Source organism: Bubalus bubalis, chromosome 1 (genome assembly GCF_019923935.1).
Source record: "Bubalus bubalis isolate 160015118507 breed Murrah chromosome 1, NDDB_SH_1, whole genome shotgun sequence".
In the NCBI taxonomy this organism is placed as follows: Eukaryota; Metazoa; Chordata; class Mammalia; order Artiodactyla; family Bovidae; genus Bubalus; species Bubalus bubalis.
In genome coordinates this window covers 114360131-114371721 of record NC_059157.1, presented here as the reverse complement: position 1 = coordinate 114371721, position 11591 = coordinate 114360131, and the positions used below count along the sequence as shown (strand labels likewise).

The 11591-nt window shown below is 47.8% G+C and overlaps 1 protein-coding gene across 13 annotated transcripts in view; it reads right to left on the bottom strand.

The window, feature by feature from the left end:
* The window catches only part of KALRN (kalirin RhoGEF kinase), a 705208-nt gene that overhangs the window by 138610 nt on the left and 555007 nt on the right, over positions 1-11591 (bottom strand). For all 13 annotated transcript variants that reach the window (XM_025281073.3, XM_025281358.3, XM_025281444.3 and 10 more), the window contains one exon: positions 3047-3293. In XM_025281073.3, coding sequence (XP_025136858.1) covers positions 3047-3293 — 247 coding nt within the window. The remainder of the gene's footprint in view (positions 1-3046; positions 3294-11591) is intronic.

The window sequence follows — 11591 nt, the reverse complement described above, 5'->3', positions numbered from 1 at the left end:
GCTGGCCAGTGCAGTGATTCTCAACCTTTCTGTCCCTTGGATTCACCTGAGGAGGGCTTGAAAAACACTGACGCTTAGGTCTACTCCGGGAATTCCGACACCTCTTGTTCTAGGTGGGGCCTGGATCTTGTCGTTTGATAAAGCGTCCAGGTGACCCCAGGCAGCTGGAGTTGAGAGCCCTGCTCTAGTAGTTCTCCAAGCTCCCTCCTCAGCGCTGACATCCAGGGCTCTTTTGTGTCCATTTCTTGGGATGGCAGTCGTGCCTGAGTACCCACGCAGCACTCAGCACACACATGATTTTCTACCCCTTAAGATTTGTAGGAGCACTAGCCTGATGCTCTCTCAAAGGTTAAGACGACCAGTTGCCTTCTGAGCATTGACAAAGAAATGAATTCTAACCTCTGGTGACACTGGAGGATGCCCTAGCCTATTCCACAACCCCCAGAAGATCATTTCAGCCTCAGTTCCATTGGGCATAACTCAGGAGGTGGAGTGCCCACTGGAGACAAGTCACTTGGAGAGGAGAGAAAGCCAGGTGGCCCACAGGCAGCCTGCTGGATGGGAAAAGGAATAGCTTATCGAATTTCTGCTAAGAGGCTGAGACTCCAGACAGGTCCTAGAGAGAGACAGAGGGGCTTTTCCAAGATGTGGCGTGTGCTTGAGTGTACATACTTGCAGCTGAGGCCTTGTTAGGGCTGTGAGGATGCTCTGAGAAGAGAGACTTAAACCTGACTGCTGGGAGTCAGGCACCTGGAGGAGGGGGGTGGATCCTGAATCCTCGGGGTGAGAAGCCAGTGAGAGCTCACAGGCTGCCATGTGAAACCCCGCCTAACTGGCTTATGCTGGGAGAGAGCAAGCAGGCTGCCAACAGGACGAGCCAAGGAAATGGTGATAGGCACTACGGGTGGTGCTCGTAAGAAGTCATGATGGCAGCAGAGTTAGCTGGAAAGTTCTGTGCCAGGGTCCTGACTTTCTTGCCTCTATTTTGCATCCCCCATCCTCAGCTCCCATTTTTCAATTAACTCTCCACCAACTGTATGCCCCTCTGAACACTTCCACCTCCCCCCTTGGGCCAGGGCAGGGAGGGGCTGCAACCAGCCAGGAACCAGGGAAGCCAGGCCTAGGGCAAGAAGCCCAGGTCCTCCCTGGAAGTCAAGTCTTTTCAGATGGACCACCCCACACTGGGAGATGAGTGACCAGTTAAGTTTCCCTGCAAATGAATGGCTGTCCTGGCTTTGTCTCTGGAGATGGGAGTTTTCAGTCATTTTGCTGAATAATCTGTGGAAGTGATATACTAAGTTATAATAACTATAACTTATCCTGACAGCTAACATGTACTGAGTGCCAGACACTGTTCTAAGTGTTTTGCACATATTACTTCATTTCACCCGCACAATTCTAACCGCTTTGTGTTCCAGGTTCCGCCATGGTGAGATTTCAGGTAGAACCTGAGATCCCCTGCTTGTCCCTTCCCCAAAACCACCAGATTCTCTAGTGACCACTTCAGAGGACCGAGGAGCTACACCTGCAATTACAGATGCACACAACTTCCTGATACAGAGCCAAGAGGGAAACGCGGGTGATGGCTGCACTGGCGGAGGGGAGCACAGGGGTGTGCGTGCGGAGTGAGGTGAATTAGCTTTTAGCAGCCATTCTCCAGATGGAAACCACCCCTACCCGCTCCAGGCCCTTGGAAGAACCAGGCAGCACCAATAATGCAGCCTGCTATCGCCACCTTGTGGACGAGAGGAGGAAGTCAGGTTTTAGAGGTGGACCCGATGGAATTCCAGAAATGAAAACATCACAATTTCATTAGTCAGTAGCATCCACAGCTCTCCGTGGCGACCCTTACCCCTGCCTCCTGACAGAATCAGGTCCTTCCCTCTTCCCATTCCATAAATACCTAGCACAGGGTTGCACGGAAACCCTGAGGTAGATGTCTGACCTGTGACAAAAAGAAGCTCAAGAGTTTTCTGGGCCTCAGTGTCCTCAATGTAAAACGAGTGACTTCCAGGCCCTGACAGCCTTGACTTCTGAAGTCAGAGACGCTGGTACTTGAGTGTGCGTCGGTGTCCCCAGGGACTTACTAACATGCAGACGGCGGCCCCGTGCCAGCATTTCTGGCCCAGAAGGTCTGCAGTGGGGTCTGAGAATTTGCATTCCTAAAAGTTCTCAGGAGATGAAGATGCTGCCAGTCCAGCGACACCCCTTGCCTGGAGAATCACTGTTTCCAGGGGCTCAGTCTCCCTGGTGTGAGACAGTGAATAAACAAGCAAGTGGGAAGAACACAGAGCTTATACAAAACAGAAGCCAAGGCTCCAGTAATTTGTACGTCAGAGGCACATAAATGAATGTCTCAGACCCTGGCAGGGCCGAGGGGAAGGTCAAACTCAGCTGGCTTGTGCTGTGTGTTACCCCCAGGTTTGCTCAGGCTTCTGGGAACCGTGAGTGCCTGGGGAGGGGACGGGCCCAGGGAGCTGACAGCAGCTGTGGAGGGGAGGCTTAGTGGAGAAGGGAATCTAGGTATTGGGCTGTGGGTGGAAGATAACTTTTTTGGATGATCGGTGATACAATGGAAGAGTTAGAAGAGATCTTGGTGGTTTAGTCGCTAAAAGGCGTGTCTGACTCTTGCGACTCCATGGACTGTAGCCTGCCACGCTCCTGGGTCCATGGGATTCTCCAGGCAAGAATACTGGTTGTCATTTCCTTCTCCGGGGGATTTTCCCAACCCAGAGATCAAACATGGGTCTCCTGCATTGCAGGCGCATTGTTTACCGACTGAGCTACCATGGATCTTAAGGGTCATCTAAGTCAGCCTTCATTTTTAAGATGAAAATGATTCAGAAAGATTAAGTGATTCTTTCCCAAAGTTACATGGTTGTTCCATAGCTCTTTCTTTTTAAACTCCCAATGCACTCCCTTCACAAGTAATCCCACAGGTCAAAACAGGTTCCTGAGACAAGCGAGTGCCATGATGCTCTTCTAACAAGTGGGCCACATCTCCAGCAGCCTCTGGTCCTCATCCCTTCCCCTCCTTTCTCCCTACCTTTCACCAGGGGGAAGAAGCAGTCCATCTCCACGCTGCTTCGGGAGTGGGAGATGCACAGGGCGCTGCTGGGGACCAGGCCCTCCTGGGGGGGGCTCCGCTCCGTGGTTCGGACCAGACACCAGCCCGGCCGCTCGCCCGGCCGCTCTAGCAGCTCCACCGTCTGTCCCACCTGGATGCTCAGCTCGCTGCTGTGGCCTGCGTTGAAGTCCTGGAGCACCACGGTCAACTCACAGCCGCCAGAGAGCTTTTGGGGGTGAGGTGGGGGTGGAGTAAAACACGGGGGCATGGGGGAAGGAGATGGGTAGGTGGGTGGGTGGGGAAGGGGACAAAGTATGCATGAGAGCAGAGGAGAGGGGGAAGGGAAATAGAAAAGATGAGATTCAGGGTGGAGAAAAGGTAGAAGATGGGAAAGGGAGTCGGGAAAAGGAAAGGAAATAAGGAAAAAGAAAACAAAAAATAAGAAATTAACACAGTGTTATTCAATTACTGTCATTCACTCTAGCTGCAGAGACAGTCTGGAGCCTACCCAGATCTGGGCTTGCTCCTAATCCCTTCCTGTTGCATGGGAGTTAGTTCTTTTCATCATTCCTTTACAAGCTTCCAGCCAACAGTGCCCTCCAACCCTGGCCCTAGGGTGCCCCTTTTCTTCTTCCAAGGGCTCCTCTGCCCCATGCCTGGCTACACTCCTGGCCCTCCCACTCTTCTGGCATCATTTTTAACTCACTCACTCTCACTTGATTCTAACTGATGTTGGGAATAAGGGAGATGACCTCCCTTCCTTCTCATTCCTGCCACCTTCCTCATCCCCACCCCATGCTGCAGCCATTAGCATAGAATGTAGGCACTAGAGATATAAAAGAGAACAGACCGTCAACTCCATGGCAGACACAGGAGACTGTTCGCCTGGAACAGAATCATCTTCTGCTTGCTCAGCCACTGGGGAGCAGGGGGAAGATGGGCAGAGAAGAACGGACGCATCTCCCTTAGGAACCAGCCTAGTGCTCCAGCCTTCTTCCTTCTAGGCCTGCCACCATTCCTGGGGCAGAATCAGTAAAACTGGGGAGAGAGACCCCGCGACAGGAACACCCTCTGCTAGTTGAACACTGAGACTTATCACTCTCACCGAGAGAAACCGTTCGTTATTCATTTGTCTTCTGGAACTCAGCACACAGCCTGCCTCTTAGAAGAGCTGCTGCACTTAGGGGTAGGGTAAGAAGGGGGCGAAGGGAAGGAACAGGAGACCCAGGGGCCCAGCTCAGCAGCCTGTTCTCTGAGATTCAGGGGGAAGCTCCCTGTTATCTCCAGGGACCTCGCCTTCAGTGTGCACATCTTTGCTTTAAGCCTCCAGGGCCTGCACTGCCAGTGCCAGCAGCGGTAGCTGTGAATTTTACACACATCCAGAGAGGCTTCTGCTGAACGGTAAGCACGGCATAGGTAAGCACAGTGAGTAGGGAGTCAGCAGTGCCCCAGGGTCAAAAGCTTGGGCTGGGAGAAATTTCTATTAAAGGAACTTGAATGTTACAGTGGGCTCGAAAAGGTTAACATGACATATCAGACTCATAGCTGCAATATGCATCATTACCAATCACAAAGCATGGAGTCCACTCTAAACACATTTCCATGGATGGGCGTGGTTCTGCCGTCAGGGTTAGGTCAAGAAGAGAAAGTATAGGACAAGAGGTGGGAGGTGGAAAGAGACAAGAAGAAAGAAACATGGTTTTGGTTCATGTTTTCCATTTGACTCCACAGACCCCACCACCCACTCAGCTGGTGTTATCCTTCTCCAAAATAGAGAAGGATGTTGTGGAATGGAAATACCTCAAGTCTGAAGAGTGCTCTTACAGTGTGTAAAGTACCTTCACATATATTATCCACTCCATTGTCATTTCTTACATCAAGAAATTTAAGCTCAGAAATGTCAAGATCAGTGGTTGGAACAGTGTGTGCATGGAAATCACCTAGGGAGGTTATTGAAAATGTAGATGCCCTAGCTGTTCCCTCCCTTGCTCCTGGATTAGGACCCAGAAATGCATATTTTTAACAAGGAAACCTCCAGGCCTCCTCCTGAAACTCAGGATTCTGGAAAGGGGATTCCCTGGTCTACTATTTGAGAAACACTGCTAGGTGGTTTCCCATAGTCAGCCAGCTGGGCTTGAACCCAGACCTCGACTACAAACCCCTTGCTCCTTAAACCACATCCCACAGGGCAAGTCACACATTTTCAGGCATGTCTGTGGTTGCAGAGGGTGGGAGGCAGATAGGGAGAATATGCCCATGGCCTGAGCTCCTGGGTCTCTCAGTGTGCCTGCCCTACATCAGGTCTCTTAAGCTTTTTGGATTGAAATTCTTGACCAGTTTATACTACATATGAATAACTGTATCACTGACACACAAATGTTACTCGATATTCTATTTAATTTTTTCCCTCTCAGTTGCTGGTGGCATCCCACTAGGTCGATTACACTTTCTACTAATGGACCATCTGTAGGACTCTGGGCTAGGTGACCACAACATTTCCTTAACTCTAAGAAGTTCTGTCACTGAGTTTCTATGCCTCTGTGGCGTTCTCCTCTGCGCCACCCTCAGGAACTCAGGTTCTTTCCTGGGGCCAAGGGTGCACAGGGCCTGATGTAACCTGCAACCTTTTCAGGGCTGGGTGTGGCCTCTGCAGACTGCTGAGGGAACGCAGAGGGGGCCTGAAGTTCTGGCTGCAAACAGCTCAGTGGGCACCAGACACAAGGCCCATTGCCCCTGAGGGCGAGTTACAGCCAGACCCACCCACCAGCAGGTAGAGGACCGGGGTTGGGTAAGAGCATGGAGCCACGCTGTGCGCTTCCACAATTCAAAACCCAGATCTAGTAGAGAAGCCTGGAAACACCACAGGTGGTGCTGTTTGCCCCTTCAGGCTAACAGTCCAGAAATGAGGGCGGGGAAGATGAAGGAGAGGCATTTCTGTGACACTCATGCTCTAGATCCAGCCAAACCCACTTGAGTCAAATATAGGGTTGATAACCTGGCTCCTCTCACCTCAATGGCTTAGTCAAAGAGATTACTACACAGGGTCCCCATCCCCATGGCAATAAGGGAATTCCAAAGAGTGGCAATGGAGGGAATTAGGAGAAATGGATGAGGCAGTGGTTAGGCATGGCTGCCCCCCAAACAATCCCTTGTCCTCTTCCCAGAGCCACGGGGAAATTTTAGGGTGCACAGATTTGGGGTTCATAATTGAGAAACACTGCTTCAGAAAACCCACAGTGGAATTAGTACTGAAAAGTTCTAAGAGCCCCTGTTGATATGGGGAAGGTCAAGGGCAGAGGGCCCAAGAGATCTCTGAGGAAGCTTTGCACATTTAAGGTGCTTCCTTGCAATTCTTAACGTAATTCATTCAGGCTTTGGGCCTTACGCTTTCTGGACCGCGATGCTTCTCACCACCATCTGAACATTAATTACACAGAGTGTGTGTGCGTGCTCCATCACTTCAATCATGTCTGACTCTTTGCAATCTTATGAACTTTAGCCCTCCAGGCTCCTCTGTCCGTGCGATTTCCCAGGCAAGAATACTGGAGTGGGTGGCCATGCCTTCCTCCAGGGGATCTTCCCAACCTAGGGATCGAATGCTTGACTCCTCCATCTCTCACACTGCAGGCACATTCTTTACCTCTGAGCCACCCGGGAAGCCCCTACACAGAGGGCTTATTAACCAATAAGCCCAAATCCCTCACAAATACTAAATTATCAGTTCCATAGAAAAGTTCATGTGTATATATTTCTTTCCGACCAGTTCTGGTGTCTCCTGACTCACAGAGTCCCATGACCATTATTTTCTCTTCCTCCACCTCCCATTTCCCAAGGACCAGTGGTGTGTTCCCAAGGACCAGTGGCGTGTCCCCATCCTCATGTTTCTTATTGCCTTTGCAGCGAGTGGCACATTTGGGAAGTTCCCACCTCTCTGCCTTAGCTAAATCTCCAGTCCCAGGAACTTAAACAGCTTTATCTAACAGCCTGTTACAGAAAATGCTACAAAGAACAATTCCTGTTTTCACTTAGTTTCTTCACAGGCAATTAAGAACTTTTTAAGGTCTTCCTTTGCAAATCTTTAGATTTTTATTTTATATTTCTCAGCATGTTTGTTTTCTAACTTTCCTTTTAGGCTTGCAGATTATTTTTCTCATCTGGCTTCATTTCCAACACTCCTTTGTCCGAGATGACCCCTTTGTGCTTTCCCAACACAAAGCTGCCACATACAGCCTATCTTTCAGCTGTTCCCCTGCTTGACTGACTAGCCATGGAGACATGCACAGAGCTGGAAAACCACTGCCCATTTACCCTCCTTGTCTCCACTCTGGGCTTGTCTTTTGGCCTCGTGACTCCTCCTCAAGGAGGGCCATTCACAGAGAAGGCAGCTGTCTGGACACACTCTCTCTCTTCCTCAGTATCTGCATCTCCCAGAACTGACTTATTTTAAAGATGACTTTGCTTTTAATGATCAGTTCCTTGAACAACCTCTCCTTCCTGAGTATGCAAGCCTTCCACCTAAGCAGCTCTCATTCTTACTTCTCTGATGCATCTATCCCTCCCCTTGCCCCATCCTCCCATTTCATGGCTCTAGACTTGGATTACTTTCATAATTTCTTCAGCCTCCCGGGCCCTCTTTGCCTCCTTTAATTACCTGCTCTCTCCCACTGCCTGTCCATGAACACTTATCTGGGCCTCACCCTCTTACACCTGCAGCTTCACTCTGAAGTTGCCCCATGGAGATCTGCCATCAGGCAGCTCACGGACTTTCCCAGCACTTCAGATGTACTACTCTCCACTGAGCTGAGCTATGCTTATCCTCAAAAAAAATAAAGCTATGATCAGGTTCTTTCTTTAACTAGTTCCCAAGGGTAAAGCAGGCCTTGTGTTCTAGACCCTTTTTACTGATCAAAATGTAAAAACTTGACTTTTTTCTCTATTAGCGGAGTCCCTGATTTCTCTAAGATGACCATCACTCCCCCCACAGTAGCTAGTTCTTTTCATGATGTACGTTTGAGTCTCTTCCACCAGCCTGTTGCTTATTCCCTCTATGAACAACATTCCTATTTGATGGGTGTCCTTAGACCTGTCTCTCACACCACAGAGGTCACAGGTGATTTGATGGGCACCAGGAAGGGCTGTCATGTCCTGTCCAAAACTTTGAGGCTGCATTGAAGTTTTATTGCATATTTTTAAACTATGTGAAATGGTTGCTTAACTTTCAAACTATCAGTTCAATCCTACTCCAGATTCTAAGACCAGACTTATTCCTGCTAGAAAAAATGTCATGAGTCTTGACCTGAGAGCACAGTCTGAGCATGAAGCTGGGTGTGGTGGAGTCTTCTCTGACCTTGCGCCCTGTTTCTGTAATCTCCCATCTTTCTCACTTCACAGTGACCCCCCGACTTAGCAGTGTGTCGCTGTCTGGCCTGGGCGTGAGCCTTTGGTGAGGCCTGTTAAACCCCTTCGATGCTAATTACCACTTGTGTCTGCTCCCATTGCCCCTGAGTCATCAGCTGATTCTTTGGCTTCCTTTCCCAGTCTGTCTCCTTTTCGGGTCCAGGCTTTCTTGGTGGAGCCTGTTCCCCTCTTGCCCAGTCTCTGGGTGGACTTCACCCTCCACCCTCTGTGATGCTTCCCAGAGGGCAGAAGGAGCACCTCACTTCCCCCTGCTCCTCGGTGACAGCGCACGCTGCTATACACCAGGGAAGACTTCATAACCACCCCTGGCTCTTGCGCGTATTCACCAGAAACTGCTGCCTTCATGCAGGCCATTTTTGCTTGGTTACTATTTGGAGATTAATGGAACCTCCTTCTTGTACAAACAGTGTGAACTAGATTACCCCTGTGAGCTTCCCCATGTTACAGAAAAAGAACATGAATATTCCCTGTGGGGTTTCCGGTAATATTCAGAAATGTAGGACTATACCCCTCCCTTCTATTGTGATTTCAGAGCCTCAGCTTCTGTGTGCTCTAATCAGATTCTCCCCAGGCAGCACAGACTAGTGGTGAGGCAGGGACTCTGGAGCCCTTTATCAGTTGTGTGACCAGGGACAAGATTTTTAACATCTTGGTCTCAGTTTGCTCATCTGTAGAATGGGGATATGTCACAGTACCTACTTTGTAGGTTGTTATAAGATTAACTGAGATAACACTTGTAAGTATTATAGATTGTGCCAGATGTATCAATATATAGGCATGTAAATGATTATATAATGATTATGCCATGAATTAATGTGTAAATGAATACTTTTTTTTTTTTTCTTTTTAAACATCTTAATGGAGTCTTGTCCTAAACTCAGACAACTAGAAGAACTGGCCCTTGCTGTCTAGGGAACGTTATGTGGACACCTTTAAAGATTTCCCAAGTCAGCATGCCAGTTCCCTCCAATTAGCCCTGCTTGATCCTCAGAAAGCCTCAGGAACTGGAAGCACCAGGCAACAAGGAGGGCAGGAGTTCAGGTGGGGCTGAAGGGGTAAGATGGGCTGAAAGTCTGTAAAGGAAACAGATCCCTAGTTTCCCCTCTACCCAATGCACACTGTCCTGAAAAATTGAAATTCACTGAATATCTACACACAGAGTAAGGAGATGACCACATCCTTGTCCCTCTTGGCTCCCAGGATACTGGCAATCAAATAAACATCTGAGGCTCTTTCATTTTGGGAAACCAAAAAGGTGTAGGGAAACTGACAGCTGGGAACCCCTCCCCAGAAAGCCGCAGTGCCCTGCCCGATCACCAACAGGGAATCCTTCCAGTCAATAAGCGCCTTCCTTTTACGCAGAATATGTGGTCAGGTTTCTTGGTGCCTCAAGATTCAGCTAAGAATTACCAGACTTTTCAGAAAAGTCTCCCTGACAGAGACCAAACTAGGCAAACACAGAGGACCAGGAACTCAGAGGGAACAAAACGCAGGCAGGACGAACTTCAGCAACACTATAATGTCCTCAGAGAGATAAGAGGATATTTTATCCATGGAAAAAAGAGCAGGCTGCTACAGAAAGGAGAAAACTTACAGGATGAGAAAGCGCTCTTAGAAACTAAAATTATGGTTGAAAAGAGACATTTCATATATGGGTTGGTCTCCCGCATTGCAGGCGGATTCTTTACCAGCTGAGCCACCAGGGAAGTCCATGTGGATTGGAGATATATTCAAATTTTCCAAAAAGTAGAATAAGAACACCAGTAGAGGAAAATAAGAGGAAAATAAGACAATTAAAGAATCAATCCAACAAGTTTTAGATAAAGTAGAAAGGAATAAATTGTAAAGAAAAATTCCCAGGACTGAGGGCATGAATTGCCAAATTGATACAGTGTTGTAAGTGCCTGCTGTAATTAGGTTTTTTTTTTGTTTGTTTTTTTAAAAAGACCTACTCTAAAGCACAGCACTGGAACATATCAGTCAAAGGGCATCCTAAAAGCTTTCAGAGAGGAGAAAAAGTCAGGTAAAACTCCAAAAATCAAGAATCATAATGATAGCAGATTTTAACAACATTGAACATAAAAGAAAATGGAACAATTTCTTTAAAATTCTGAGGGAGAATGACTTCCAATCTAGAATTCTATGCCCAAACCATCATTAAGACGAGGGTACACTAAAAATATATCCAGACTTTAAAGACTAAAAAGTTTGCCTCAATAAGCATTCAATGAGTATTATGATTACCATTTGTTTCCCCAATTTTCCTTAATTTCTCTTTACTTTCTTTGTTTCTCTTAATGTGATATGTCTTTGAAAAAAAATGAACTGCCTGAACCCACAAAATGGTTTTTGATTTTAGCAAAGCATTCATCAGAATCTTATGTGATAAACTTTTAGTTAAAGAGTGAAATGTGGACTGAGATGATGCTGGAACTGTTGGGTGGATTTATGGCCTGTTGGAGGTGAAAGGAATCTGGGGGCTCATCTGATCCAATCCTCTCATTTTTCAGATGAGAAAAATAATTCCCCAAGAAAGAAAGGAACTTAACTAAGGAAAATAGTGTTTGGAAGACAGTAGATACTAAATAAACATTTGTTGCTTGAAAGGATACGTTAGTAAGCAAGCAAATGAGTTAAGTCAGATATTATTCAGCCTCCTTTTTTTTTTAGATAAATAAATAATTAATGCATGACTGTGCTGGCTCTGGCTGCTCTGCATGGGTTTTCTCTAGCTGTGGTGAGCAGGGGCTGGTCTCTCTAGTTGTGGCGGGCAGGCTTCTCATTGCAGTGTTTTTTTCTTGCTGCAGAGCACAGGCTCTAGGGTGTGCAGGCTTCAGTAGTTGCTGCACACAGGCCTAGCTGCCCCGTGACATGTGGGATCTTCCAGGACCAGGGATCAAACCTATGTCCCCTGCACTGGCAGGTGGATTCCTAACCACTGGACCACAAGGGAAGTCCTATCCAACCCTTTTAACTCACGCAGGGAAAAGCTGAGGATCTCAACCTAGTTGGTAGTTGGGCCAAGACCAGACTCGGGTTTTCAAATTTAGGCTCAATACACTTTCACCAAACTTTGCTAGATTAATGATGTCATTGCTCTAAAAGA